Below are 27803 nucleotides of genomic sequence, written 5' to 3'. Positions count from 1 at the left end.
TTCTGTCAGGGATTGCTGTGGGGTTTCTATTGGTCACTTGTTTATGTACTTAAAGTACATTTAAAACTCCCCCTTGAGAATAGTCCTGTAGGTACCCTTGTAACTTGAGATTATTCTCTAGAGAAGAATATTTGATAGGTTTCTCGCCTTTACTAATAGAATGTCAGCTCTTTTTATCTGCTCATCTGATAACTGAAGCATTTGAGTTTTCCCTCAATGGACAATATCCTGTCTTACTTTGTCATAAAATGGTGCAATCATTTATAGATTTAGAAAATTAATTTTTTTGCCTAGGTTTAAAAAAAATTTTTTTAAATAACTATTGAGGTATAATTTATATACCATGAAATTCACCCATTTACATGTACAATTCAATGAATTTTTAGTAAATTTACCAAGTTATGCAACCATCACTATAATAAAATTTTAGAGCATTTCTATCATCCCAAAAAGATCCCTTGTGTCCATTTGCAATCACTCCATGTTCCCACTCTTGCCCCAGGCAACTGCTAATCTGTGTTCTGTCTCTAAGGATTTGTCTTCTCTGGACATTTCATATAAATTGAATCATGTGATGTGTGATATTTCACAGGTGGCCTCTTTCATTTAGCATAATGTATTTGAGGTTCATCCGTGTTGTGGCATGTATCAGTATTTTATTCCTTTTCATTGCTGAATAGCATTACATTACAGTCGGCCCTTTGTATCTGCAGTTCCGCATCTGGGGATTCAACCAACCGCGGGTGGAAAGGCCTACGGTGGTTGCATCTGTACTGAACATGTACAGACTTTTTTTTTCTTGTCATTGTTCCCTAAACAATACAGTATAACAACTATGTACATAGCATTTACATTGCATTAGGTATTATAAATAATCTAGAGGTGATTTAAAGTATACAGAAGGATGTGCATGGAAGGATGTGCATAGGTTATATGCAAATACTAGGCCATGTTATATAAGGGACTTGAGCATCCTTGGATTTTGATATCCATGGGGGTCCTGGAACCAATCCCCTGAGGATACTGAGGGATGACTATATGGATAGACCACATTTTGTGTATCCATTCACTAGTTGATGGACATTTGATTGTTTCTTCTTTTTGACTGTTATCAATAATGCTGCTATGAACATTCACATGTAAGTCTGTGTGTGAACATATATTTTCATTTTTTGTAGATACTTAGGGGTGGAATTGCTGGTTCACATGGCAAATTTATGTACAATTTTTTTTTTTTATTGTGAGGAAGGTTGGCCCTGAGCTAACATCTGTGCCCATCTTCCTCTATTTTGTACGTCGGACACTGCCACAGCATGGCTTGATGAGTGGTGTAGGTCCGCACCCGGGATGTAAACCTGTGAACCCCGGGCCACTGGAGCGGAACGCTGAACTTAACCACTGCACCACTGGGCCGGCCCCCTTATGTACATTTTTTAGAGAAAGTGCTAACTTGTTGTCCAGACTGGCTGTCCTGTTTTACATTTCTGCCAGCAATGTATAAGAGTTCCTGTTTCTCCACGTTGACAGCATTTGTTATTGTCTGTCTTTTTGATAGCAGTTCTAGTGCATATGTAGTGTATTTCACTGTGGTTTTAATTTGCCTTTCTCTTTAAGATGTTGAGCATCTTTTCTTATGATGCTTATTTTTCCCTCTGTAAATCTTGTTTGTGAAATGTCTGCTCAAATCTTTTCCCATTTTTTTAATTGAGTTGTTTGTCTTTTACCTATTGAGTTATGAAGTTCTTTGTATATTCTGGATACATGTCCTTTATCAGATATATTATTTTCAAATATTTCCTCCCAGTCTGTTGCCTAATTTTTAAAAACAGGATTCTGTTTGAATTTAACATCCTTGTCTACTGACTGTTAGCATTTGAGCAGGAGTTTAGAGCTATACCTTCTCTTCTGACAATGGCCCTGCTTAGGTTAATAGTCACTATTAGCAAATTATGTGTAGAACTGTTAAATAAAGAAACTGAGCCACACTATAACTTCCCTGAGGTTGGGGATGTGCAGTTGACATTGTTAAGTATAGACTATGTTCCTAAAGAAAACTCCATGTAGGTGGTAGGCCAGCAAGAGTTAGAAAGGAAAGCAAATATGGAACAAGGACAATGGCAATGCCTATTTCTATTTGTACTTTCTCCTGTATGGAACCCACAAAGAGTGGGGTCTATGAATGACATTTTAGGAGAAATATTATGGGGTTTCCAGCTTTGGGGGAAAAGAAATAAATGGATGGAAGCAGTTTCATTAAGTAATATGCTAGCATGGCAAATGTTATGATTTTACGTAGGAGTTTTTTGCTTTATGATAAGGAGGATGCAAACCTTTCATAGATTGGATAGAGGCCATCAAGTATGATGAACTTGACACCTGATCTTTAAAGACTTCATCGCATCAAATAGAACTCATATCTAAGACTTTTTTTGGCAACTTGGTGAACTGTCTTCTGCAGTCGGCTTGGTAGGAAATCTGGCGCTTGCTACCCTTTGTATTCTTGCCTCTGTTCGCCACCCAGAATAGTACAGTATGCTTGGGAATTAGAGTTTTAAATTCTTTTACCAGTTACAGAATGTTTCATCAAAGAATCCTTTCAATTCTTTGGGGGAGTTTTCCCCCACAAATTTTTAAAAAGTGAGATAAATATCACATAACATAAAATTTACCATTGTAAAGTTATACAGTTCGGTGGTTTTTAGTATATTCACAATGTTATGCAACCATCACATCTATCTACTTCCAGAACATTTCCATCACCCCCAAAGAAACCCCATACCTGATACCAGTCACTCCCCATTCCCTCCTTCCCGTAGCCCCTGACAACCACTAATCTGCTTTCTGACTCATAGGATTTACCTATTCTGGACATTTCATGTAAATGGAATCATGTAATATGTGATATTTTCCATCTGGCTTCTTTTATTTAGCATGTTTTTGAGGTTCATCCATGTTGTAGCATGTATCAGTACTGCATTCCTCTTTATTGCCAAATAATATTCCACTGAACGGGTGTACCACACTTTGTTTATCCATTCATCAGTTACTAGACATTTTGGGTGTTTCCACTTTTTGACTATTATGCATAATACTGCTGCTGTGAACATTTGTGTACAGATTTTTTGTGTGAACATACGTTTTTCAGTTCTCTTGGGAATATACCTAGAATTTTGAAATTGCTGGCTTATATGGTAACTCTATGTTTAACTTTTTGAGGAACTGCCAAACTGTTTTCTACAGTGACTGCACCATTTTACATTCCTACCAGCAATGTATGAGGGTTCCAATTTTTCTACATCCTTGCCAATACCGTTACTTTTTTTCCTCTCCTTAAAAATTATACCCATCCTACTGGGTGTGAAGTGGTATCTCATTGTGGTTTTGATTTGCATTTCCCTAATGACTATTGATATGATATTCATGTGCTTATTGGCCATTTTTATATCTTCTTTGGAGAAATGACTATTTAGATCCTTTGCCCATTTTTACATTGAGTTGTTTATCTTTTTATTGTTTAGTTGTAAGAGTCAATCCTTTGGTTTTTGCTGTCTCAGAAATAGCTTTGGATCCTTACTGTTGAGCTTGGACTATTAACATGGATCCAGCCTTGAAAACTCACCCAAGGCCTAGCTACTGTTTTTAAGTATGATGATAATTGGGCAAACAGTGATTTCCATGTCTGATTGAGGATTTTCTTTATTTTCCATGAAAAATGTTTTCAAAAGTATAATTCCATAGAGTATTATCACTTTGTCATGGCTGTATGGACTAATCTTATCAGCAAATTAAGGATAAACTGATAAAGTGTCTCTGGTTGGTACTCTTATTGGTGTTCACTGGAAGTGTTTAAACAGAATCTGGACAACTGCGTATTGGCTTGTTATAGAAGAAATTCATGCATGCTAAAGAAAGTTGGATTAGATGCCATCTGAGATTCTTTCCAGCTCTGAGATTCTGTTTTTACTGCATAGAGCTGAAATTTGTCCCAGTGAAATGGTATGAAAAGTACTGTGTCTCATTTTCATTGTCCTTGTGTAAAGAGTTTGATTCTAAAGATAAAGTAGATTAATACTTGGAAAACAGAACAAAGTGTTATTGTACTTCACTGTCTGTTTTTTAAAAGACTTAAATTGTTTCACCTTGTTGCACTTGAGATGGTTTGCTTTCTTTCAATTCTAAAGAATATGTTTTGTTTCTTCTTACAGATTAGCAAGACATCTGCAAAAAGAGGCCCAGGCTCAGCACAATAATTCTGAATTCACAGAAGAACAAAAGGTACCATAAAGTAATCTCTAGATAGATCAGATTCCAGATGAAAAATGTTCTGTCTTTCGAGTCTGTTAAGCGCAAACAAACAACAGAAACTGTTATGCTTAAGTACAAAGAATGATACTGATTATGCTTTGCTGAACATTGAGTGATCACTTAGAGACACCACATGACTTACCACTGAATGAATTTCTCACTTGCATTTCTTTTCTTAGCCATTTAGACTTTAACTTTAGTGGAGACCATCCACACTTGGTTGGGGGTAGGTGGGGAGGATTTCAGAGACTGGAGTTTGATTGTAATTGCATCCCATCGCAATAGTTATTTAACCCTAAACTTTCTTAACTCCTTCTTCGCCTCCTCTCAAAACAAACAAAAGCAAAGGCAAAACCCCCCCAAAAAACCACCCCCGAAAAAAATTAGTTCAAGTCAAGAATTTGACATAAGAATCCATCAGCAAGGTAGATGCATAAGGTTGCGAAATGTTTCAATGGTGCTCTGTCTCCTTGAATTAAAATTTAAATGTGTCAAGTTGATTCCCCTACTGTTAGAGATTATGAAAAATGGGATACTTTAAGAAGGCTTACTTTAAAAGAGTGAGAAGAAATGGGAAGAAACAATTCCCATTTTCTCCTGGCTCAAAGTATTTAATGTTAAAGTCAAATTTTAATCTTGTAGATAATGAAAAAAATTAATATGTTGGTCTTTCCCTCCTCTCTTAAGAAAAGACATTGTGATAACTATGGTGACTTAATTTGCTTTTATTAATTCTTTTTTTTGCAGAAGGAGTGGGAGTGGGAGTGATTTTTTTACACACTTTTTAAGTAAGCCTAAGCTGATTTATTTTAGTCCTTAGGCCTGTATTTATTTGACTCTTATTTATAGGAGTTTGCAAAGGAAAAAAAACCCTAAAGATTAGCATTAGCCATATTTCTTACACAAGTTAGTATATTTGCATTTTTAAAGCATTTAGAAGCTACATTATCTAATGTACTTTTTTTTGTATTTAAAAAAGAAAACAACATGTTGCTACAATTTAAAGAGTAAGTTTTTCTTTTTTCCTTAATACCCACAATAAGATTTAGAAAATTTAGAATTTGAGCCCTGGAAAATAATTACCACAGAGGAAATGATCGGTTTGCTTAAGGAAAGGGACAAAGACTGTGTGCTTTATCACCTCTGTAATATTTGTGAAATCTGTCTAGGAATTGATTAGGAAGTGGTCAGCTGGCTTCACAAAATAGAGAGTTAAAACACTTCAGTTTTGAAACAGAATCTCAACTATCTAAGTATATAAATTAATAGCTAACAAGGTGTATTACGAAAATGGAAACAAAACGGAAGCTTAGGGAATTAAAAAAAATGTAATGACGCCTATATAGTAATCACCTATTTGCCTTGAGTTACTTCTGTGCTTTGTTGCCAGCATCTGTGGCTTAGGTGTGGGACCTGTGAACAACATGACCTCAAATATAAAGTGATTTGACCTAAAACATACTAAAATTACAAAAAGAAAAACAATGCATCAAGAAATGAGCTTTGCCATATGATGATGATTAGACTAATGAGAAAAAATTAACTTTTTCTTAATTTTCTAAGGCTGAAGCTGGTGTTTGATAATGCTGTTTAGTCTTTAATTTATAGCTGTTCCTTAGTAGCCACTCGGCTGCTGTCTCTTTTCATCTTACCCTGACCCACACATCTTGCACTCTAAAAGGTGCAGGAGGCAGAATGACCTAGAGGAAGGAGCCTGAGTTCTGGAATCAGAAGACTTGGTCTTGAATCCTGGCTCTGTCTCTGGGCCTTAATTTCCTTATGTATGAAATGAGGGATTAGGTAACATCATTACCTTTTAAATGATCTTAAAAGGTATCCCTAAAGCTTCTAATGACCTCTACCTTGGAAGTATTCTGAACCTCCTCCTTTCCTGGAGGCCCGATTTCTGAGGTATTTATTATCTATAATACCTGCCTAGGAGGCATTTGTGGCTGCCAGTTGTGACTACAGAGAGAGCTTGTGCCTGCCTGCCTATTCCTTGGGCTTGGGGAAAGACCCCCAGATCACTCTGTACTACATTATGAATATAAGGCAAGTTGTATGCATTTACAGATTTAATTTTCTTTATAAATGCAGATGAAACATTCACAACGGGCCAGAAAACTTATACTGACATATAGGCCTTATTTGATTGTCACAGAAGGAAAAAGTTAGAGGCTCCAAGAAGATTTCCTAGATGGGGTCTGGGGAACATTGGCTCTGAAAAATTAATAGATGTTATTTGAACAGAGAGAGTTTGTGACTTGTCAGGGCTTTTAATATGCTAACGTGTATGTTGAATTTGTAAAGAGTTTGGGTATAGAGTATTTCTTAAATTTGTTTGCTTGTGGAAGTCCTCCTCCTCCCTTTATAGAACATTTCTTTGAGTTTAGTGTTCTGAAGAACATGTTATGGGAAATTTTGATACCAACTGTTAGGTCTGCAAAATTGAATGCCAGACCTGGCATGTAAGCCAAAGGAGAAGCAACTCAACTGTGTTTTCCTCAAAAGAGGAAAATGGAGAGTGTTCCTTACATTACTCTAAGCAAAATTGTTCTTTATGTCTTCTATTTTGAATTATATTCTCTATACTTTTACTACTTTAAGTGTTTTTGTAGCAGTGACAAATTTTAGAATTATGCCAACCATTCAACAGTTTGTGGGACTGTGAAAAAAGATTTTTTAAAAACCAACCATATTTCTAAGTGTTTTCTTTATGAAGCTTTTTACTGTCTAGCTCACAGTAAGCTCTCAAAAATATTTGATGGATAAATGCTTTGTTGGATTTTAGGCTATTGATATTCATATACAATTATTATTTTAACATAAGATAAACCCTAACTTTTCAGACAATAACTTATATACATCTTCACAATATTTATTTTAAATCTAAAGAACTCTAGAGCAGAACTACTGACCTCTCTAAACTTGATTAATTGATGATAAAGTAGTTTAAAATCTTCATGTGGGTTTTCAAATCCGTCATATTCTCAAAAGATTTCTGGTGGAAAATAAGAAAGTTTATGATTCTTGTTTGATCCTCCCTCATGATTAGGTGACTTAGCTTCCATTTCAGTTCTCAATAGTTTTGACGTTATAACAACTGGGTTTAGCAGCCAAAGAACAGCTGCCAAAGGCTTCCATCCCGTTCACTTCCCTGCCTCGGTGCAGTAGACTTGCTCATGCACGCTTCCGGACAGGCTAGAGCATCCTGTCTCATGATGCTTACAAAGCTTTTCCCAGTTTTGAATCAGATTTGGTGGTGATGAGAATTCCAGCGCTATATGCTTGTTCTATATTTTATAGGTTCCCCCTCTCCACCACCTCCTTCCCCCCTTCCTCCCTTCTCTGCCTCTTCCCAGTTAGAGAGTAGGCAACTGGCTGTTTGAATCTAAAAAAATTAAGTCTGGATTGAGACTATACCACTTCAGCTCTGTGTCTTTTTTAAACCTACTTTTCCTTATATAAATTCAATATGTTTTAGTAAAATTCATTTAGCTCTTCAGTTGTCTTTTCCTTTCACTGCTCTTTTTGAGTTGTCAGTTTCCTAGCAATGTCAAAGTAAAATAGCCAGTACTCTGAAAATGAGAACATTTTCCATTTCTGTACCATATTAGGCATGAGCAGTTAATTTGAATGCAGTACTACTAATTTAAATCTTTCTAAAATTAAACTTCACATACCTTCAGTGCTTAGTCTTAATCTACATAGTTAGCAGTCAGTACTTACACTCTGGCATAAGTGACCTTGCACTTCTTAATCGTTTTTCTGGAGCATTTGTTTCTAAGAAAGGTGAAATGCTTACAGTAGCAAGCACTTGATTTTGACATCAATGAATGCTACATGTTTTAAAAGTCATTTCTACAGCCGAAAATGATAGTGTTTTCCTCTTTCTTTAATACTGATGTTGGGTGTGGTCCCTTAAAATAGTTATGAATAATGCCTATTGGTATTTTGCCATAGTTCAGTAGATTCTGTGTAAAAAGCTGTTGCTTCTGCTTAACTTGAAGAAATGTTTAAATTTAAAATAGATTATTAGTGAACTCGTAGTTGTTAAACTACATTTTACCTTAAATGTTAAAAGCATCAAATCAAATTGATTTTATAGTAAAGAAGGAAAAGGAGTTAATATTTTTAAAGACTTACTCATTGATACATCTCATTTAATACAGACGAAATCCTTTTTAAAATCCATTTTTAAAAGAACATAAAAAGCATGGCCAAGTGGTATTAAAATAAGCGTATTGCTTTGTTGTAATTACTAGTCATCCCTCAGTATGCAGGGGGGTGGGGGATGGGGGAGGGGGATTGGAGGGAGAATTGGTTCCAGGTCCCCAGCCCCCGTGGATACCAGAATCCTCAGATGCTCAGATCCCTTAGTTGGCGCTCCATATCCACGGGTTCTGCGTCCACGGGTTGGACCAACCGCGGATCACACACAGATTGCTATTGTATAGAAGGTGTTGATGTCTAGGGCACGTTGCTTGACCTCTCTTCAGTTTTCACATCTGTAAAATGGTTATGTCTAACTCATAGGGTTATAGGGAGGATTAAATGAATTAATGTGTGTAAATCACTTAGGAGAGTCTGTCACTTAGTAGGTGCTCAATAGTTGTTTGCCATTGCTATATAATTATATTTGTGTTTTAAATTATTTACTAGTTTTGTCAGAGTTGAGTGGTATATTTGAACAATGATTTGGGGATATTAGGTTTTATATAGAAAAGACTATTACTGGTTCCTATGCAACAGCTATTTGAGGGGGTGAATAAATCTATGAGTATCTTGCATCCTTTTGCAGTTATTATGTTTAAATGTAATCTTTAGGGGCCGGCCCCACGGCCTAGTGGTTAAGGTTGGTGTGCTCTGCTTTGGTGGCGCGTGGTTCATGGGTTCAGTTCCCAGGCACGGTCCTACACTACTTGTTGGTGGCCATGCTGTGGCGGCGACCCACATACAAAATAGAGGAAGATTGGCACAGTTGTTAGCTCAGGGCAAATCTTCCTCACGCAAAAAGAGGAGGATTGGCAACAGTTGTTAGCTCAGGGCGAATCTTCCTCACCAAAAAAAAAAAGTAATCTTTAAATGTAGATTTTCAGGGTAAAGTTGGGCATTTTCTAAACTCTTATATTAGAATTAAAAGGAATTTTTAAAGGGGCCGGCCCGGTGGCATAGTGGTTGAGTTCGCATGCTTCACTTCAGTGGCCCGGGTTCCGCAGATTTGGATTCTGGGCGTGGACCTATGCACTGCTCATCAAGCCATGCTGTGGTGGCATCCCATGTACAAAATAGGGGAAGATGGGCACAGATGTTAGCTCAGGGCTAATGTTCCTCAGCAAAAAGAGGAAGATGGGCAACAGATGTTAGCTCAGGGCCAATCTTCCTTACCAAAAAAAAGGAATTTTTAAAGATTGTGGAGATGGTTAAATATTGTTACTTGTTCCTTAGCCACGAGTCTCATCTTGCTCAGTCGTGGTTTACTTTGTGAGTTGCTATCCCAGCTGATTACTGTCAATACAGTAATTGCATAGTGCCCACTAGCCTAAGTGCCAGGGGCCAAGACAATACTTGTTACTCCTCTTTCCTCCTCATTTATCTTCCAAAGAAAATTGACAAAGGAGAAAACCACCAAATCCATTTGACTAAACTTTTGCAAGTCATCAATACATTTAGAAAACATGTCATTTTATTTTTTCAGACTATTTCATTGAGAGGGCATTGCATATATTGTACAGAAATGCTTCACTTTTATGATCTGGATTTATTTCTAATGAAAACTTAAGAAATGTCTTTTTTGGAAAGGCTTAAAGTCTTGGCGGGCATAGTTCAGCTGTCTGCTCTTACAGATATTTCTTTTGTGGGTCTCCTCATTTCTCCCCTAGTCATTCATCATCTTGTTCTGATTGCCATTTACCTGGACGGTTGAGATAACCTGGTTGATCTTTCCTTAGTCTTTTCCCTTTTCTACTTCAACCTGTGTATATTGTTATCACAACAGTGTTCTTCAAGGGCAAATCTGAAAGTCATTCTTCTGTCCAAAAACCATCTGTGTAATTTATTGTGAAAGTAATGACAGATTCCTCAGTTGTCATTGAACGTCCTTTTCAGAATGACTCCCCGTACACACTCTTCACATTTCAAACCTGTCTCCCCCTGCTTCGGTTTGGGACTTAAGACAGCTGAACCATGACAGTTTTCTAAACTCTTTAATTTTAGAAAACCTCCCAGTCAGTGGGGCTTGATTCTTAATATAGGTTCTTTCTTGTTTCTTCGGGACATATTATGCCTTCCTCTACTGAAGCTTGTAGAGTCCAGTGTCTCTGCTGTATGTTACAGAGATTCTGTACACATCTTATCTCATATAGTAGAACATGAGCTTATTAAAGGCAAGGACTATGCCCTATCATTTATATTCATTTTATAGCTCATATTATATAAAACTGATCTGACTGTATAATTTGCCACCATTCATCACAAGTATTGATTTTGCTTGGTATTACCTATGTATTTAATTGAACAAGTCAAGATTAGACTTAAGTCAAAATTAAATTATACTTTTGTGCTAACTTTCAGATATTTTTATATTTAAAGCTTTTAGTGAATATCAGGCTTTATGGAGAAGAAGAGAAGGCAAAGCTAGGGAGGGAGGATGTCAGAAGTGCTTTTCATTGCCCTTTAAATCATGTCTAAAGCTGTCATCAAAGCAAACTTGATTTAAAATTGTTTGTGGCACATTAGATCAGGAGAGAATATGTACTCACCTTCTCTCTCTTATCCCGGCCCCTTGACTCCTGTTTCTCTTCCCTAAAGTCTGTAAGATGCTAAAAAGAAATAAAATTTAACTTATTTTTAAGAATCATAGATCACTTATTAGTAAAAATTAACTTGATGATTTTGACAACTAACAGAGTATATTTGGTATTTATGGCTTTTTCTTTTTCCTACAGAAGACCATAGGCAAAATTGCAACATGCTTGGAATTACGAAGTGCAGCTTTACAGGTAAATAGGTGTTTTTTTTTGTTTGTTTTTTTTTTTACTCTTTCTAATATAAAGAAATTATGAACTATTCTGATAAAACATTAGGCATTCATACTAAAAGCAGTATTGTCTCAGAAGGGTTTTATAACAATAGAAATTCATAGGTTAAACTCATATTAAAAGATTTAGTTCGTATTTTATAAACTATAGAAATAAAAGATATAACTTTAATTTTTTTTCTGTTATTTTTAGCCTGAATGTTTCAAAAATACAAAAACAAACAAAAAACAGTTTGGGATTTTTCACTTTCTACTTTGAAAGCTAGAAATAGATTCATTTATTTTGGCAACTTTTGAATATTTAGTTCCTGCCACTTAAAAGACATAGAGGGTAGTGAAATCTTTGTAATACAAAGATGTAATATGCATATTTTAAATTCAGTCCACACAGTCCCAAGAAGAATTTAAACTGGAGGACCTGAAGAAGCTAGAACCAAGTAAGTTTTATTTTATTTTTTTTAGTAATATTCCTTTAAGAAAATATTTAATCTATTATAGATATTAAGGTTATTTAGCATAGATGCTTATTTGATTTATTTCTGTTAATATCTACTCCTATGTGATTTTTTTCATGCTTTTATAATTTCTATAATATTTATAGTAATTATTTTATGGTTCACCTTTATTATAGAAGTACACCTCTAGGTTGTCCTTCATCTATATATTTTAGCCTTTATTTTGTTTTAATCGCTTTAATAAGACTGTAATTACTTTGGTAAGCATTTACAGTAGAGTCTACTGCAGAATATAAAGTTACGGTCATTGATGCCCATTATTCTACCTGTCATTGAAAACTGCAGTCCAGCTGTGTGAGCTGCTATACAAAATATTTCCTTATTATCCCCATTTTCCTTTCCCTTCTTGAAAGCTTTCTGGAAGTAAACAGTTCCTTCAAACGTTTGGTGGTTAGGATGCTGCTAAATAAAGCTTTTTTGCTGGTTCAAATGACTGTTCTCTCAGAGGAAGTGTTTGCAGTATAGGCAAAGACATGAGGACTGAATATCACCACAGTCAATTTTAGGACAATTTCATCACCCATAAAAGAAGCCCGGTACCCGTTAGCAGTCACCCACTTCCCCCCACTCCCCATTTCCCAGCCCTGGGCAACCACTAATCTACTTTCTATCTCTATTGATTTGCCTGTTGTAGACATTTCGTATAAATGGAATCATACATAGTCTTTTGTGACTGGCTATATATAAGACTATTTTAAGAAAAACACATTGATGGCTCTAAAAAAGATTACAGCTGCAGTTAGGGTGTCTATTATGTGATGGTTCTAAGAAAATTATAATGTTCAGTTTTTTTAATGATAACAATAATTAGGATTTTGACTCCTTCTTTAGGCACTGTTTTCCATTAGTTTTTTTTTTTTTTTTCAATTTGTTTCCAAATAAAATTTTAGAATCTTACAGATAAGTATGATGACTTGTAAACCATTTATCCTCAGATATTTATGATCTCTTCCTATAAACATGCTCCATTATTTCTCCTGTGACCTCAGAGGATCTTTCGTTGGTGATAATGGTTCCCATTTCTTAGAGTAGCAGCTATAGTCCAAGCACCCAGGTAAATCCACTCAACTGCATTTCGCTACCTGACATTTGCCCGTAACCTTACGTTTGTAAAGGCCAGAGCTGGGTTTGACCAGGGTTCAGAGTGACCAACCCCCAAGTCTGTGTTCCTTCCACTTCAGTCTATTGTTAATACTTGTAATGGTGCAATATTGACATCAGTCCTAAATATCATAGTTGTTTAGTTCATGCTCCTGAGAGACTACTGACCATATATTAGTGGAAGATTGGACTAAAATCTACAATCTTCTCTTTCTTGCTTTTTTGTTTGTTTTTATTTTTTTAAGACAGGAGTGGGAATGGAAAGGAAAGATAGTATTATTGGGATTCATTTTGTTATATTTTGAATTTATATAGTGCTTTTCACGTGGACTTCTCCCCTGTGGGTACTTATCTTTTTAGGTAGATTTTATATTTAAAATTAGATTTTAATTTGCTGTTGCTTCTAACATACATGTGTATATTGTATCTCAGAAGGATATGCTCTGTAATTTTGAATTTATCAAAGTTAGGCACTTGTACTAAGTTAATTATTTTATCAGAATTAAACATTTTCTACAAATTGGTATTTGACTATATTTCAGAGTAAGTGGTCTTAGTCAAGCTGGCCTCTGCCTCTTCTAAAACTATAAGGAATGGAAAGTTAATGAATGACTGTACCTTTCAATATGTGGGACTTAGTTGGTTTATTTTGTTAATGTATTTTTCCTTCAAGGTTTTTTAAATCTCTTGATAGTCCTGTCTGAGATTCATAAACTAAGACCTTGAAAGTACTAGTCATTTAATTTTCTTATGTTAATCCGTAGTAATGTACTACTTATTTCCCAAACATATCTCTCCTACCACCACTTTGTAAATTTCCCTTCCATTAATTCATCCTTCAAGGCCCCAAAGAAATCCCACTTTTCTCTGAAAGCTTTCTCTTCTCTCCCTAGCCATAATTAAACTCTACCTGTCCTTTAGAGGAGCACTTTTCATATCCATTATTGTAGTCTTCCCTGTATTATTCTCACTTATATTTATTTCTCTCCTCAAGGAGATTGTGAATAACCTTTGTGTTTTCCCCACAGAGCCTAATTCAATGCTTTACATGTGGTATGAACTTGGCAAATTTTTAAATTGAACAGAGTTGAATGTCTTCAGGGAATCTTCTCCATAATTTAAAAAATAACCTTTCAAATGTGAAGCACTTGCTCATTTTGCCTGCCACAAAAATGAAACAAGTCAGCCACAAAAGCAGAACACATTTTGGTATTTATGTTTGATATTTGATATTTTGATATTTTTAGAGTGTAGGGTGGCAGGCCATGCTCCATGAGAGCAGGCCGGGAGTGCTGAATTTTTACTAGTGGAGTACACTATCAGATGTCTGCTGTTCAGTGGTCCTACGCGTGTAAGTCCTACTGAATGAGCCAGTTAGTGCCCCCATGATGGGCTCCCTGCTCATGGTGATACTCTCCATGAAATTATAAACTTGCTTCTCCTCTTCTCCACATCTTCCTAAAGTATCAGTACTAGTATCAGTGGAAGAAGAACCCTATGTAAAGTTTAAGTAGAACCCTATTTTTTTTTTTTTTTCCTTTTTGGTGAGGAAGATTAGCCCTGAGCCAACCTCCGTTGCCAACCCTCCTCTGTTTCCTGAGGAAGATTGGCCCTGAGCTAACACCCATGCCATCTGCCTCCACTTTATACGTGGGACTCTGCCACAGCATGGCTTGATAAGCGGTGCATAGGTCCCTGCCCAGGATCTGAACCTGCAAACCCTGAGCCGCCAAAGCAGACCGTGTGAACTTAACCACTACACCACCGGGCTGGCTCCTTAAGTAGAACCCTATTTTAAAAGGACATTAGAATCTCTGTTATTCTGTAGTTGGTGAAAATGAAAACCTATCCTACAATTACAGAAAGTGAGAAAGGATCTGTTATTTTTCTTCCAAAATTATTCATACAAATTCATGTTAAATTAAATATCTAACATACTCTATACTTGTAAATACAAAATAAGGAAAGGCTATTATGCCAAAAGAAATGTTTCCTTTTCAAAGCATTGATACCTAAGAAAAGAAAATACTGTTTAATTATTCTATTGCAATATAAATGCAAGATATTCTTAATAACATACAGAGTTTTCAACTTTTTTGTTGATTATTTTAATACATATGTTGAGTTGATTTTTCCCCCTTTTTATTATTAAAATATGATCATTTCTACGCTTTCATTTCTGATATGAATGATACCTGGTCTATTGTTTGTCACCCACTCCCCCATTCTTAGTAACTAGCATAATACTATGTAAGTGATTAATTGGTATTTGAGTTGAATTAATAGTTTACTCACAACGAGCAATCATATGCCAGGTTTAGAAAGGATGTTCTTATAATTTAAAAAATAGTGCTTCTTAGTGACACCTGAAAATCTGGGATTCTAGTCAGCTGCATGGGGAAAACTAAGGAGAGAATAAATTACCATATAATAATGTAGACGTATTCTTATATGGTACTTTAAATTTTCCCATGCAATTTTATATATCTTATTTTATTTAATTCTCTCAACAGTCTGAAGGGAGTGGTATTCCCATTTTAGAATCGGAGAAGCTGAGATTCAGAGTCATTATGTGAATGCTCAAGTTGTTAACATAATTGTAGGGCTAAGATCTGATTTCAGATCTTCTGCCACTTTCTCCTCGCTTATCAAACTTCAGCTGTACAGGCTGTTCTCTTCCTTGAACAAGCCAAACTAGTTCCTGCCTCAGAGCCTTTGTTGTTTCTCTAGCCTGTTCTCTGAATCTTGGAAAGCCCTTGCCCCAGAGCTACTTATGGACGTTTCCTCTCCTTCCAGGTCGTAGCTCAAATGTCTTCTAATAATTTAGTCATGAAAGGCCATCCCTGCCCATCTTAGCTGAAGTTCTCCCTCTACTCATTCCACCTACACACTCCTCCTGTTTGTGTCCTTTATAGCGCTAATTACAGTCTCACATTATCTTATTAATTTGTTGGTTTATTTATTGTCTGCTTTTGCTGACGAGGGTCTAAGATCCATGTATGAGGGCACGAAGCCTTCCTCTTGACCATGCCATTTCTTTAGCGCCTAAAACAGAGACTGGAACATTATGGGCGCCCAGTGCACATTTGTTGAGAAGAAGAAAGAGAGAGGAAGGATGAGGGTAAGAGCTGGAGGGAAAGAGAGAATAAGAATGAATGAGAATCTAGACACAAGTCTCAGACTTCTCTCTCACTGAAGGGCTTAGTAGGAGTGTGTATCTTAGAAGAAGTCTGATAAACAAATCTGAGTCCTGTTGGAGTAAGTCATGTAATTGTAACCTGTGCACTGGGATTTCCTTCTTTGGGATGACAATATGCCATTCTTATTTTAGCTCTGAACTGCAGGACTCCAAAGTTAGCCTGAATAAGTTGAGTACAAAATCATAGGAACTTTTTGGATTGCCCAGTTAATGCCATTACTTCACCTTCATATAATTCTATGTAGTTACTGGGAACCCATAAGGCCAAATGTGAAGCACTAAGTTACATACTTATAGTACCCCTGTAAGGTATACATACTTATAGTACCTCTCCAAATGTAGCTAGAATTGCAGAACATCTCTCTTTAAGTTTACATGCCAGAATGTAATTATCAACTACCATCAACTACCAGTGTAATACAGGAGGTGGTGCCATGTTGTTTGAAGACTTCTCCTGAGGATAAATTCTTCTGTGTGTGTGTGTATGTGTGTGTGTCTATATGAACATATATCTATGTATATAATAAACTTTATCATAAATGGCATATGAGAATTGTAGCCAGTTTTACCAAACTTTACCAGTTTTATGGCATTGAGGGGAAATCTAATCAAGACATAGGGTAAGATATGCTCATGTACCTCTGATTGGTCATCTTTGATACCAGTCTTTTAATGGAAGTACTCCAGGGAGAAGGTATTCTTTCTCTGGTCCCCTGTGTCTCACCTAGGACCTTGTACATAGAAGAACTATTTTGGGGTTCGTTGTCCATGAGGGCTCTGAGACTCTAGAACTTACTCTCCTTGGAGATCTGACAGTACTCTGAAATTACTGGTACCTGGAGTATACTATGGATGTTTTCGTTTTGCTAAGACTTTTAGTGGAAAAATGCATTGTGTCTCTGGATGATGATAAGATTAGGAATTTTTAAAAAGTATTAATATGCATAGTAAAATTGATTAAAAATCAGTTATTTATGATAAAATTTTTTACTTTGACTCATCGAAAAATTCATGTATCTTTCTCTTTCTTTTTATTCTAGTCTTAAAGAATATTCTTACATATAATAAAGAGTTCCCATTTGATGTTCAGCCTGTCCCCTTAAGGTAAAATAAATAAGCACCAATATTTGTCTTTTTATTTTATGATCTTATTTTATACCTATTTTTCAGATATTTCTGGATTTCTCTGTATTAGCATTGGTATCATTGATATCGATATATCAGCATTTTTATGTCAACATGTTTTATATCAGCACCTTACCTGGGAAATGAGTAGCTATGAGGCTTCTCTGGTATATCTAGTTTTGTAGCTCACCGTGTTGTCGGTCCTTTTGTGTGCAGAAGAATTTTAGCACCTGGTGAGGAAGAGCATTTGGAATTTGAAGAAGATGAAGAAGAGGGTGGAGCTGGAGCAGGGTCTCCTGATTCCTTTCCTGCTAGAGTTCCCGGTGGGTATCACTTATTTAAAAATATATATTACTTAATCCCTGGTCAGGGTGTTGGGAACTTATTGCGGTACTTGCCAGTGGAGAGTAAAACCTCTCCAGGACCCATGGCAGTCTTAAGCAAATTTGTACGGCCATATTATTGGAAGTAGCTATTTTATAATATAGTCTGAAAGTATCTTACTATCTCTGTCAGGGGCCCCCAAGACCACCCTCAGGTTCGGTCAGTCGCTGGGGGGACTCCTGGGACTCAGCGTATAGTCGTCCTCACAGCTGTGACTTATTACAGTGAGAGAATACAATAACAAAATCACCCAAGGGAACAGGCGCATGAGTGAGCTGGAGGAAGCCAGTGCAAGCTTCCAAGAGACCTCTCCCAGTGGAGTCACGTAATTCCTCCAGCAACGAATTGTGACAACACGTGTGAAATTGTGTCTCCTAGGGGAGCACATTAGAGACTCAGGGCCCAGAGCTGTTCCTGGGGGCTGATCACATAGGCACCCTCTGCCTAGCACTGACCGGAACTCCATACTCCCAGAAGGAGAGCAGATATGCAGGGTAAACCATATGTTTGCACAGACAGTTTAGGCATAGGGACCATTCTCATCAGAGGATGGTGGGAACCCTTCGCCAATCCAAGTTTTCAGACACTAGCCAAGCAGGCTTTTCTAAGAATAACAGTCTCAGGACTGCTATATTAACTCTTTTCTGTACACTATCATAAATACTTCTTTACTTAATCAAATTGTGCTCATTAAAATGGACCCAGGGGAATGGATACTGAGCAAATGCCCTTTTTTTCCATCTTGTTTTAGGAGAGCCAATAATGTATGGCCAGCCTTTTTCATTCACTGAAGATCTCGATGAAGATCTTCCCTCCCTGAAATAACCTAGGCAGGCACCCTGGATACATTTCTGGCCTCTCCCAATTACTGTTTACTCTGTTCTGTTCTTAGACAGTGCATAGTTCTCATTTCTGATAAACTAGTTCACTTTAGGAAGTATAGCAATATGCTGCGATGCATTTAAAAGTAGACTCTAGAAGTTTTACCGTGCAGCTAAATACAATTTGTGTGTCATCCATTTAATTTTCCTGGTAATAAAAGTATAAGAATATTCTAGTATTTTTAATACTCCTTGGGGAGGAGGCACTATGGAGTAGGAACCACATAGGCTTGAACCAACAGGATACTTGGGCCTGAGTCTAGGCTCTGACTGTTACTGGTTGAGTGACTTTGCACCTGTTTCTTTTTTTGTGTGTGAGGAGATCAGCCCTGTGCTAACATCTGCCAATCCTCCTCCTTTTTTTTTTTTTTTTTTGCTGAGGAAGACTGGCCCTGGGCTAACATCCATGCCCATCTTCCTCCACTTTATATGGGACGCCGCCACAGCATGGCTTGCCAAGCAGTGCGTTGGTGCTCGCCCGGGATCCGAACCGGCGAACCCCGGGCCACCGCAGCAAAGTGCATGCACCTAACCGCTTGCGCCACCCAGCCGGCCCCTGCACCTGTTTCTTAAACCAGTCTGAACCTCAATTTCTTTATTTGTAAGATGGGATAATAACAGTGCCTCCCTCATAAGGTTACTGTAAAGGTTAAACAAGGCACTGCATAGAAAGCTTTTAGCATGTTACCTGTCGTATGCCGAGTATTAGTGGTGGTGGTCATTCTGATCACATCACCTTTCCATGGAGGATAACAATACCTACACTGTAGAGTTATGGGGAAACTTACAGGCACTAGAGATAGTAGCCATTCTTGTTAATGCTTCTTTGGTACAAGGGCATTATTTCCAATCGACTTAGCTTTCTGAAGGGAGATGTGGTTTTCTTGCTTTTGTCTTATATGTAGGACATTTCAAGGTTGCTGAGATGGCGAGAGAAGTTATCTTGCTGTTTTACTAACTGAATAATTGTTGTTCCCTTTTCAAACACATATTGTAATTGATGTAGCTTCCAGTACTATAATTTCTGTCTGATTCGGTCATTGCTCACTTGCTGTACTTCTGCAGCAAACAAGATCTTTAAAGCTGATGATGTAAATTGTGAAACAGATTAAGGTTTTTGTGGGGTTCAGGTTGCTGTGCTGAAAAGAAACTTCTGCCATAAATTAAATCCATTTGCTATGTAAGATTAAGCTAGACTGAATAGATTTTTATATTTTGATATAGCATTGTGATATTTCGTTTCAGAGATACAAAAAGCTTACTGAACTCTTGGATTCCCCGAATTTCTTTTTCCTAAAAGTAAGAAAGAGTACACGTAGTTTAATTAGTTGTATCTAGTTTGGGATCATATTGTCCAGGTCCTATAAGTGTTTTTAAAAAGTAATACGTAAAATTATATTCATTGAAATAGTAAGATGATATTTAACTTTTAACTTATTGTAAAGCAGGAAAAAATTTCTTGTAACCCTGAGGGGACCCGAGATTTCAGTGATGCTAGGATGTGCCTGCATTTTGGTGGCAAGATGTTTCTAGGAATTTTTATGGCTTTTTCTTTTTGTTACCTTTATTTTTATATAACTTAATTGTAAGTTTGTTGTCACTTTCTTTGTAAGTCAGATTTATTGAAGTATCGTTTATATATATAAAATTTAATCTTTTTAGTGTGCAGCTTTTTGCATTTTGACAAGTGCATATAGTTCTGTAACTACCACCACTGTAAGGCTGATGAGGATTGAGGTATGGTATGTGGATATGGTGTGCCCAGAGTAGTTTCTTCCCATTTAAAATTAAAAGTGAATTAGCTAACCTTTCTTAGAAAAAATAAAAGTTAAGCTTAGGTTATCTTTCTTGCTATTAATCTTTCTTTCCTTTTCAAATTTTTAAAAACTCATAAGGCAAACACAATAAACTTCTGTTAAAAAACTGGCTTAAGGGGCCGGCCCAATGGCGTAGTGGTTAAGTTTGCACACTCTGCTTTGGTGGCCTGGAGTTCGCAGGTTTGGATCCTGGGCACAGACCGATGTGCCGCTTGTCAAGCCATACTGTGGTGGCGTCCCATATAAAGTGGAGGAAGATGGGCACAGATGTTAGCCCAGGGCCAGTATTCCTCAGTAAAAAGAAGAGGTTTGGCAACAGGTGTTAGTTCAGGGCTAATCTTCCTCACAAAACAACAACAACAACAAAACTGGCTTAAGCCAAAATGGGGTTTAGGGGCTAGCCCAGTGGTGTACCTCTTAAGTTCATATGCTCCACTTTGGCGGCCCAGGGTTTGCAGGTTCAGATCCCGGGCACGGACCTATGCACCGCTCATCAAGCCATGCTGTGGCAGCGTCCCATATAGGAAGTGGAGGAGGACTGGCACGGATGTTAGCCCAGGGACCATCTTCTTCAGCAAAAGGAGGATTGGCAACAGGTGTTAGCTCAGGGTCACTCTTCCTCAGCAAAACAAACAAAACAAAATGGGATTTAATTTTTCTAGAGGTAGGCTTGGTAGATTTCCTTTAAGTAAAAGATGTATATTTACAACCTGTTATTTATGACCTGAAAATTTATTGACAGTGTTGAATAGTAAAGCTACTAAAATCATAAGCCAAAGCAATATGAATAAAAAAATAGCCCAAGACACAATTTTCAAGATTTTAAAAAACATTTTCTTACTGAATGACATGATGAAGCTCAAATATAGGCTTAGCAGTTTCAAAATTATTATACAGATGTGTTGATTTCTTGATCTCTTGTGTGGGCTTAAATATACAAGCACGTATTTGTTTTTGAAACGAAGAACAATGAAATTTACCTCTTTAGTGTGAAACCTGTGCTTGGTTTTTGCTGCACAAATACTCAATTCTGAGTTGACCTTGAGATAAGCAAACACGGGTTTCATTTTCAGCTGAAATGAGGCAGTTTCTTGTTCACATATGTAAGAAGTTGGAAATTGCAGCAAAATGTTCTTTGCTTTCCTATGCAGGTCAGGGCTTTCGTCTTTCACAGAAATCCAGGACATGTCTAGGGCACAGCGGTGAATACCATCTTAAGTGGACAGTTAGACCACAGCTCACAGAGTTCTTCCTCTTCTCTCCAAGTCTCGAGTCTCAGGCTGGGCAGAAGAGTCAGAGAAAGAGCCCCTCACCCAGGCATATATCTGTGTTGAAAGGGAAGGAAAGTACTGTTTGATTTTGTCCTCTAGGTCTCCAGGCTGGTTTTCAATAAGATTTGAGATGTTGATATTTTTCCTTGCTCCCAAGCCCAAGGAGTTTTGGAAACATCTCAAGATTTCCTTTTCCAACTTAATTGTTTTTCTTTTCAATCCGAGAATCCTGTCACTTGAAATCAGAAGGTTTGCTCCAGAGCTTTGCAGAGACTGGTTCATGTGAAATGTCTGTTAAGTAGGCTGTGTTCTGCAGCCCTTCTCTGTCTCCAAAGCCCCCAGCAACATCCGGCCTACTCTTTCTTGAAAGTACTCTGGCAGTTCACCTTTAACTCAAACACCTGTTGGTAACTCTTTCTTGCTGGCTGTAGGAAAGGATGGATTGCCCTTCTTAAACTAGCATTTCTACGTGAAGCACATGCCCACTGACTCATTCCAGACTTTGTGGGGGTGTGTTTGTTATTTTTTTCCAAAATATGATACAGTGACACCTGTAAGTCAACCATGGTTCAAATCACATATTTCTGATAACAGAAAGATATAGACTAAAATGAAATTTAGTAGATTTCTAGTAGCTGTTAATAAGGAAAATTAAATGAGTCAGTGTACTTATATATATATATAATTTATATATATATAATTTATATATATATATATATAAATGATATATATACTCTTTATGTATATAAACAACTTTAATCAGGAATGATTCTAATTTCACAGACCTAGATACAGTATTATTTAAATGATAATAGCCCTTAAGTTTTTTTCAAATTTTTAAAATAATTTAAAAAATGAACAAACTTCTTATAATTTCAAACTCTTTCTCTTGAAAGCTTAGAGGAACCCGTGTTCCTCAACTGCTAAACAATTACTAGCTAAAAGAAATTGTATATATATTTTAATATTTTACCATAATTTCTACCTCTAAATTGAATTCAGAATTTCAAACAAATAGTGTCTCCATAACTTTTTAGCTATATACAATATAAATTGCAAAGATTCTCTATTTCCAGAATTTGAAGACACATTTAATGTGTTGTCTACTATTTACCAAATATTATGGCCAGTTTGAGCAATATCATTATCTTAAATTGTGTTTAAAATGATCCCAAAATAACTGAAGAATTTTTCTTGAAAGAAAAAGATGCTACTTAAATGCACAGCGTTGTCATGTGTATCCTTTTTATTACACTTTAGCAGCACAAAGAAATGTGCACTTAAAAAAATATTTGTAGGACAGAGAATCTGAGTCAGTAGTAAAGATATGTGAATTTCGTTACAAGTATGATAACTGAAACAATGAAAACTAACAATATATATATTATCGCATATATATGATATTGCTTAGTCCACATTTTGGACACCTGATTGAACTCTGTTCCAAGTGTGGATAAAAAGTTATATACTCCTTGTTGATATTTAATTTCTGAAGCACTAAGACAAAATAAGGACCAACTGACCTCTCATGGTAATACCAGTGCCTGTGGCAAAATCTGTATGGTATCATATAAAATGTCAAGCAAATAAAATTACTTAATAAGCATACTCAAATCACAATATTTTCAATAATAAGTGTAATAATAATAAGTGTAATCCAATAATAAGTTTAATCCTCAGTAATTTTCCGAGAAGGCATTGCTTCTTTAGGATTCTGGTCTGGGTGATCATGCACTACTGTTTTGGAACAAAGACCATCATGCTGTTTCCCATTTTGGACCAGAAGGAAAAGTCTTCCTTTTGTTGTGATGTGTGATGTTAGCAGTAGCAATTTCTTTAAAAACCAAACTTATATGATGAAAAAAGAAATGGCTGTCTTCCTCTTCTATTTGTGAGGACATGGTCTTAAAGGATTTCACTGACTTCAATTTCCGTGTAACCTCTGTTTCCTTCAATGAACTCAACAAACTCCTGAGCCCTGGGCTGCTGGTCCATTCATAGTTGGGTTCTCCGTAATCTCTCTTGACCAGGGTGTCTTTGGCTCAACATGGAGAATTTCTCAATGCGAGGAGACCCTCCTTATGCTGGGATTTGCATTGTTATCAGCTTCCCTGGGAAAAGAGAAGTTGTCGGTGAGGGATGAGGGGCCACAGATGCTCCTCTGCTTTTCTCGGTGCCAGCTGCAGGAGGGAGATGGTGCTGACGGCTGGACACCTCGCCAGCCCTCTGGGGCCTCAGTGTCTGGCATGCAGTCCCCCTCCCCGCGGTGGCAGTGGCTGTCACGTAGTCAGCTGAGAGCCTGTGCTGTTGCTCAGTCAAACATTTTCACATGGTTTTTAAAATATTCTGGAGTGAACTGGTCTTTGTTTAAAACTTAGCCATTTTGGTGATATCTTCCAGAACTTCGTTCCATTTCATCTGCAAGAGTTTTGACGCTAGGTCCTCTCTGTGAAGAAAGCCATGAGTTGGGACGGTGTCAGGATTTTCTGTTTCTATAAGAGGGGAGCCAGCTGTGGATGACACCTCAGTGCCGATGCCCGTGCAGTGCTTCAGAGACAGAAATGAAGGCTGGGCATTGAGTCCATCTTGGCTTTTGCTTGTTTGAGGCCTTGGCAGCAGAAAAAGTTTTCTTGATTTTCACCATCGTTTATACATCTTACAAATGCTACAGCATGATGTTTATTTGGGGAAATCTGTAGACTCAGTGGAGAAGCCGTTTTTATAGTTGATCACAAAACCTCTTCAGCATCGTGTGAAATGTCATCAATATGTCAACTTATTATACTGTTTGAGAGTGGAACTTTGTCAATTTCTTATATGGTATTTTGTCCTAAACACTTACTATAATTTCACCTACTGGCATTATTAGATTCTTACCAACTGTGTGACTGTTCTTTTTCTGGGCATTAAATTCTGCTCCTAAGTAATTTACTTTCTGAGCCTTTTTAACTGTCTGTGACTTTTTCTAAAAAAAGCTTTACTCTTTGTTTTCAGTGGCTGTTAGAATCTCAAAATAATCAGCACCTTTACTTGTGGCTCTGATTGTACTTAAGTGATTTTTCAGTTTTTCTGCATCCAGAGCTGCATTTGTAAATTGTTTTCCACACACGATGCACAGTGGACTAGGACAACTTGGATTGAGCCCAAGTCCACCCTATGGTAAATGGTTTTTATCATCAGGATGGACTTTTTTGTGTCCCCCATTGCACTGATGCAGCGAAAGGACTTTGAAGTTTTTGATTCATTGTTGTTACCTTATCAGAGTTGTCTGTAGGCTTAGGCTTACAAGCTTCCTCTCCTAGCTCAGACCTCTTCTTCAAAAGCCACATTGAATCGAAAAATTCCCTCCAGTTTTCTTGGACAACAGTGGAACGTGTTTGTTCCAGTTGGTGGTGCATAGGAGAGGTTGGGGCAGGTAAATCGGAAGAAGGGGTTGACATCATCAGGGTGCCATCCTCCTTGCAGTATAGAGCTCACCAGCTACCAGTGCCTGCCCCATCACGCATAAAAAACTGAAAATACGTCCAGCCAAATGATCATGGTCTTACTGCCCGCTGCCATATGAGGCTCAAAGCCCTGTGATACAGTTGCTATAGGAGCTGCCAGTCTCTGTCTGTCACTGTGAACATGCATTGCTCAGTGTACAAAGTTCCAACGGCATTTATTCTTTCTGAATCACTCCCTGTTGTCGAGCTCTGAGCCACAGCCCAAGCACACTCCTGGGATTCTGCTGAAACCCTGGTTGAGAAATCTTGGTTTAGACTGTTAGCTGTAGCATGTAAAGCTTGCTGTATTTAAAAGTGTGAGGCAGAAGTAATGGCCCTTTAAAGATATCTACGTCCCAGTTCTCCGAACCTGTGAATATGTGTGCTATGTGGCAAAAGGGACTTGGCAGATGTGGTTATGTTAAGGACCTTAGATGGAGGTGATCCTGTAGGTCCTTTTTAGGCTTTGTGGACAATTAAATTAAAAAATGGCAAATGAGACATGTGGTTAGAAGCATGAACTCTGGAGCCCAATGGACAAGTTATTTAACTTTTCACCTCTGAAAAATGGGACTAACATTCACACCCATGTCATAGGGTTGTTGTGAGGATTAAGTGAGCTAATACATGTAAAGGGTTAGAACAGTGCCTGGCACATAGGAAGTGCCCTATGAATGTTGGCTATTTATTATTTATGCAATTCTTGCACCTGGAAGAACATAGATTATTTTTGAGCCTTGCTCTAGATCTAATAGCAAATGATGTAGTTCTAGTTGGAAAAGCTTAGTTTACACCAGATCATGGACGATGATTTCTTTTCTTATCCAGATTATAGTCTTCAGGTTTTATGAACATAGTTACGTGTTCTCATATTACTTTATATAGTTGAATATTTTAATTGTTCATTTAGAAATCTTCTTTTAATGCAGTGCCTTGATTTCTCATTATCATATGGTTTTATCTTTGATACACAAACATGCTACCTTTCTCATCTAACCTAGGACCTACAGGTGATATGGTATTATCCTAGGATTTTATCTTCTTCCGTGTATATTCTAAGACAGTGCACTGATATATATATAACCTAGCCATTTGTTTACTAGAACATACTAATAACCTTTAGAGCTATAAAATTCATTTATTCGTTCAACAAAGTGTTCATTCAACAAAGATCTATTTATTATTAGTGCAAACAATACAAAGATGAACAGTTATCAGTTATCCAGACTTGTCTTTTAAAGCTTACCATGTAGTCAGCAAGACAAAGCCAAAAGTGTGTAATTATGGTTAGAGACATGTACAGTGTATTATGGGTGAGCAAAAGAAGCTAAGGGAGATGAGCGAAGGTAACCTGGCCTGAACTGAGACTCAAAGGGTGTGGGAGTTGGCTATTAAAATTTTAGTATGGTCTCAGGCAAAAACGTTTGTTGGTAAGGAGGAAAGAAATGTCATCCCATTCATTTCAACTAAAAGAGCTAGACAATTGTAGATTATGAAAGGCAGAAACAGTCTTAATGTTCACTTGGGAAAAACAGTCTCATAAAGAGAGAATCTACTGTTGACTTTGAAAGTGGGATAAGCAGTCCCCTTTTGACTGTCAAAAAAAGCCATAATCAGAGTGAAAAAGACAAATAAAGGGATAACATCCTTAATATAAAAAGAAATTTTTAAGTTGTGACAACAAAAACCACAAACACATTAGAAAATTGGGCAGAAGACATGGACAGTTCACACACACAGACACAGAGATGTACAAATAGCCTTTAAACCTATGAAAAGATACTCAACTTATAATAAGAGACACGCAGATTGAAACTACATTGGCTAAGGCTGTGGGGAACTGATGCTCATTCATCACTGGTGGGAGTGCAAATGATACAGGTCCTTTGGCGGGGAATTCAGCAATATTTAACAACAAAAATAGACATTTACTCTTAGGCCTAGCAATTCCACTTCTAGAAATCTATTCTGAAGATACACTTCCAATAATATGAAAAAAATACTGGCATATACACCAGATTATTTATTGTGGTATTATTTGTAATAGTAAAATATCAGAAACAACCTAAATGCCACACATAGATTCGCTGAATAAACTGACACATAGAATACTACGGATAATTATTAGGAAGATCTGCATGAACTGCTGATCTGTTCAGAATATGTTGTTAAACAAGCAGCGCAGTATGTCAAGGGGATCTGCCTTAGCAGAGTAAGCAGACAAACCTCAGTCTGCTCAGTAGATGCAGAAAAAGTTTCAAATTAAATTCTAAGTGTGTACTTGAGTTTAAAAAATTCTAGCTGACTGAGAACAGAACACTTCTCTAGGTGTTCTCTAAGGGACACTTCGAGCCAAAATTAGCCTTACTGGTAAAATTGAAGCTTTCCTTTTCAGATCAAGAACAAGACAAGAGCGCCTACTGTTAGCTCTTTTCATCAGCATTGTTCTGGAATTCCTAGCCAATGCACTAGGACAAGAAAAAGAAATGAAAGATAAAAATTAGGGAAAGAAAAGCCCTCTCTTTTTATTTTTTTGCAGATGTTATAAATATGTATATAGAACTTGCCAAAGAACATATAGGTAAATATTTAGGATTAGTAAGAGTTTAAGCATGGTTCCTGGATATAAAATCTGTACACAAGAATTGAGTCTATCTATAAATAAGCAACAATTGCTTAGA

General features: G+C 37.0%; 1 protein-coding gene and 1 pseudogene across 1 annotated transcript in view; one reads left to right on the top strand and one right to left on the bottom strand.

The window, feature by feature from the left end:
- AIDA (axin interactor, dorsalization associated) overlaps positions 1-27803 on the top strand; it is a 49123-nt gene that overhangs the window by 4001 nt on the left and 17319 nt on the right. The window contains exons 2-6 of the mRNA XM_004439678.3: positions 4206-4275; positions 11253-11306; positions 11727-11781; positions 17200-17263; positions 17501-17607. Coding sequence (XP_004439735.1) covers positions 4206-4275; positions 11253-11306; positions 11727-11781; positions 17200-17263; positions 17501-17607 — 350 coding nt within the window. The remainder of the gene's footprint in view (positions 1-4205; positions 4276-11252; positions 11307-11726; positions 11782-17199; positions 17264-17500; positions 17608-27803) is intronic.
- Positions 23307-24966, bottom strand: LOC147912359 (keratinocyte-associated transmembrane protein 2 pseudogene; annotated as a pseudogene).

This window comes from Ceratotherium simum, chromosome 36 (assembly GCF_057802395.1).
Source record: "Ceratotherium simum simum isolate JZ-2026a chromosome 36, ASM5780239v1, whole genome shotgun sequence".
In the NCBI taxonomy this organism is placed as follows: Eukaryota; Metazoa; Chordata; class Mammalia; order Perissodactyla; family Rhinocerotidae; genus Ceratotherium; species Ceratotherium simum.
This window is presented reverse-complemented; position numbering and strand designations above follow the sequence as displayed.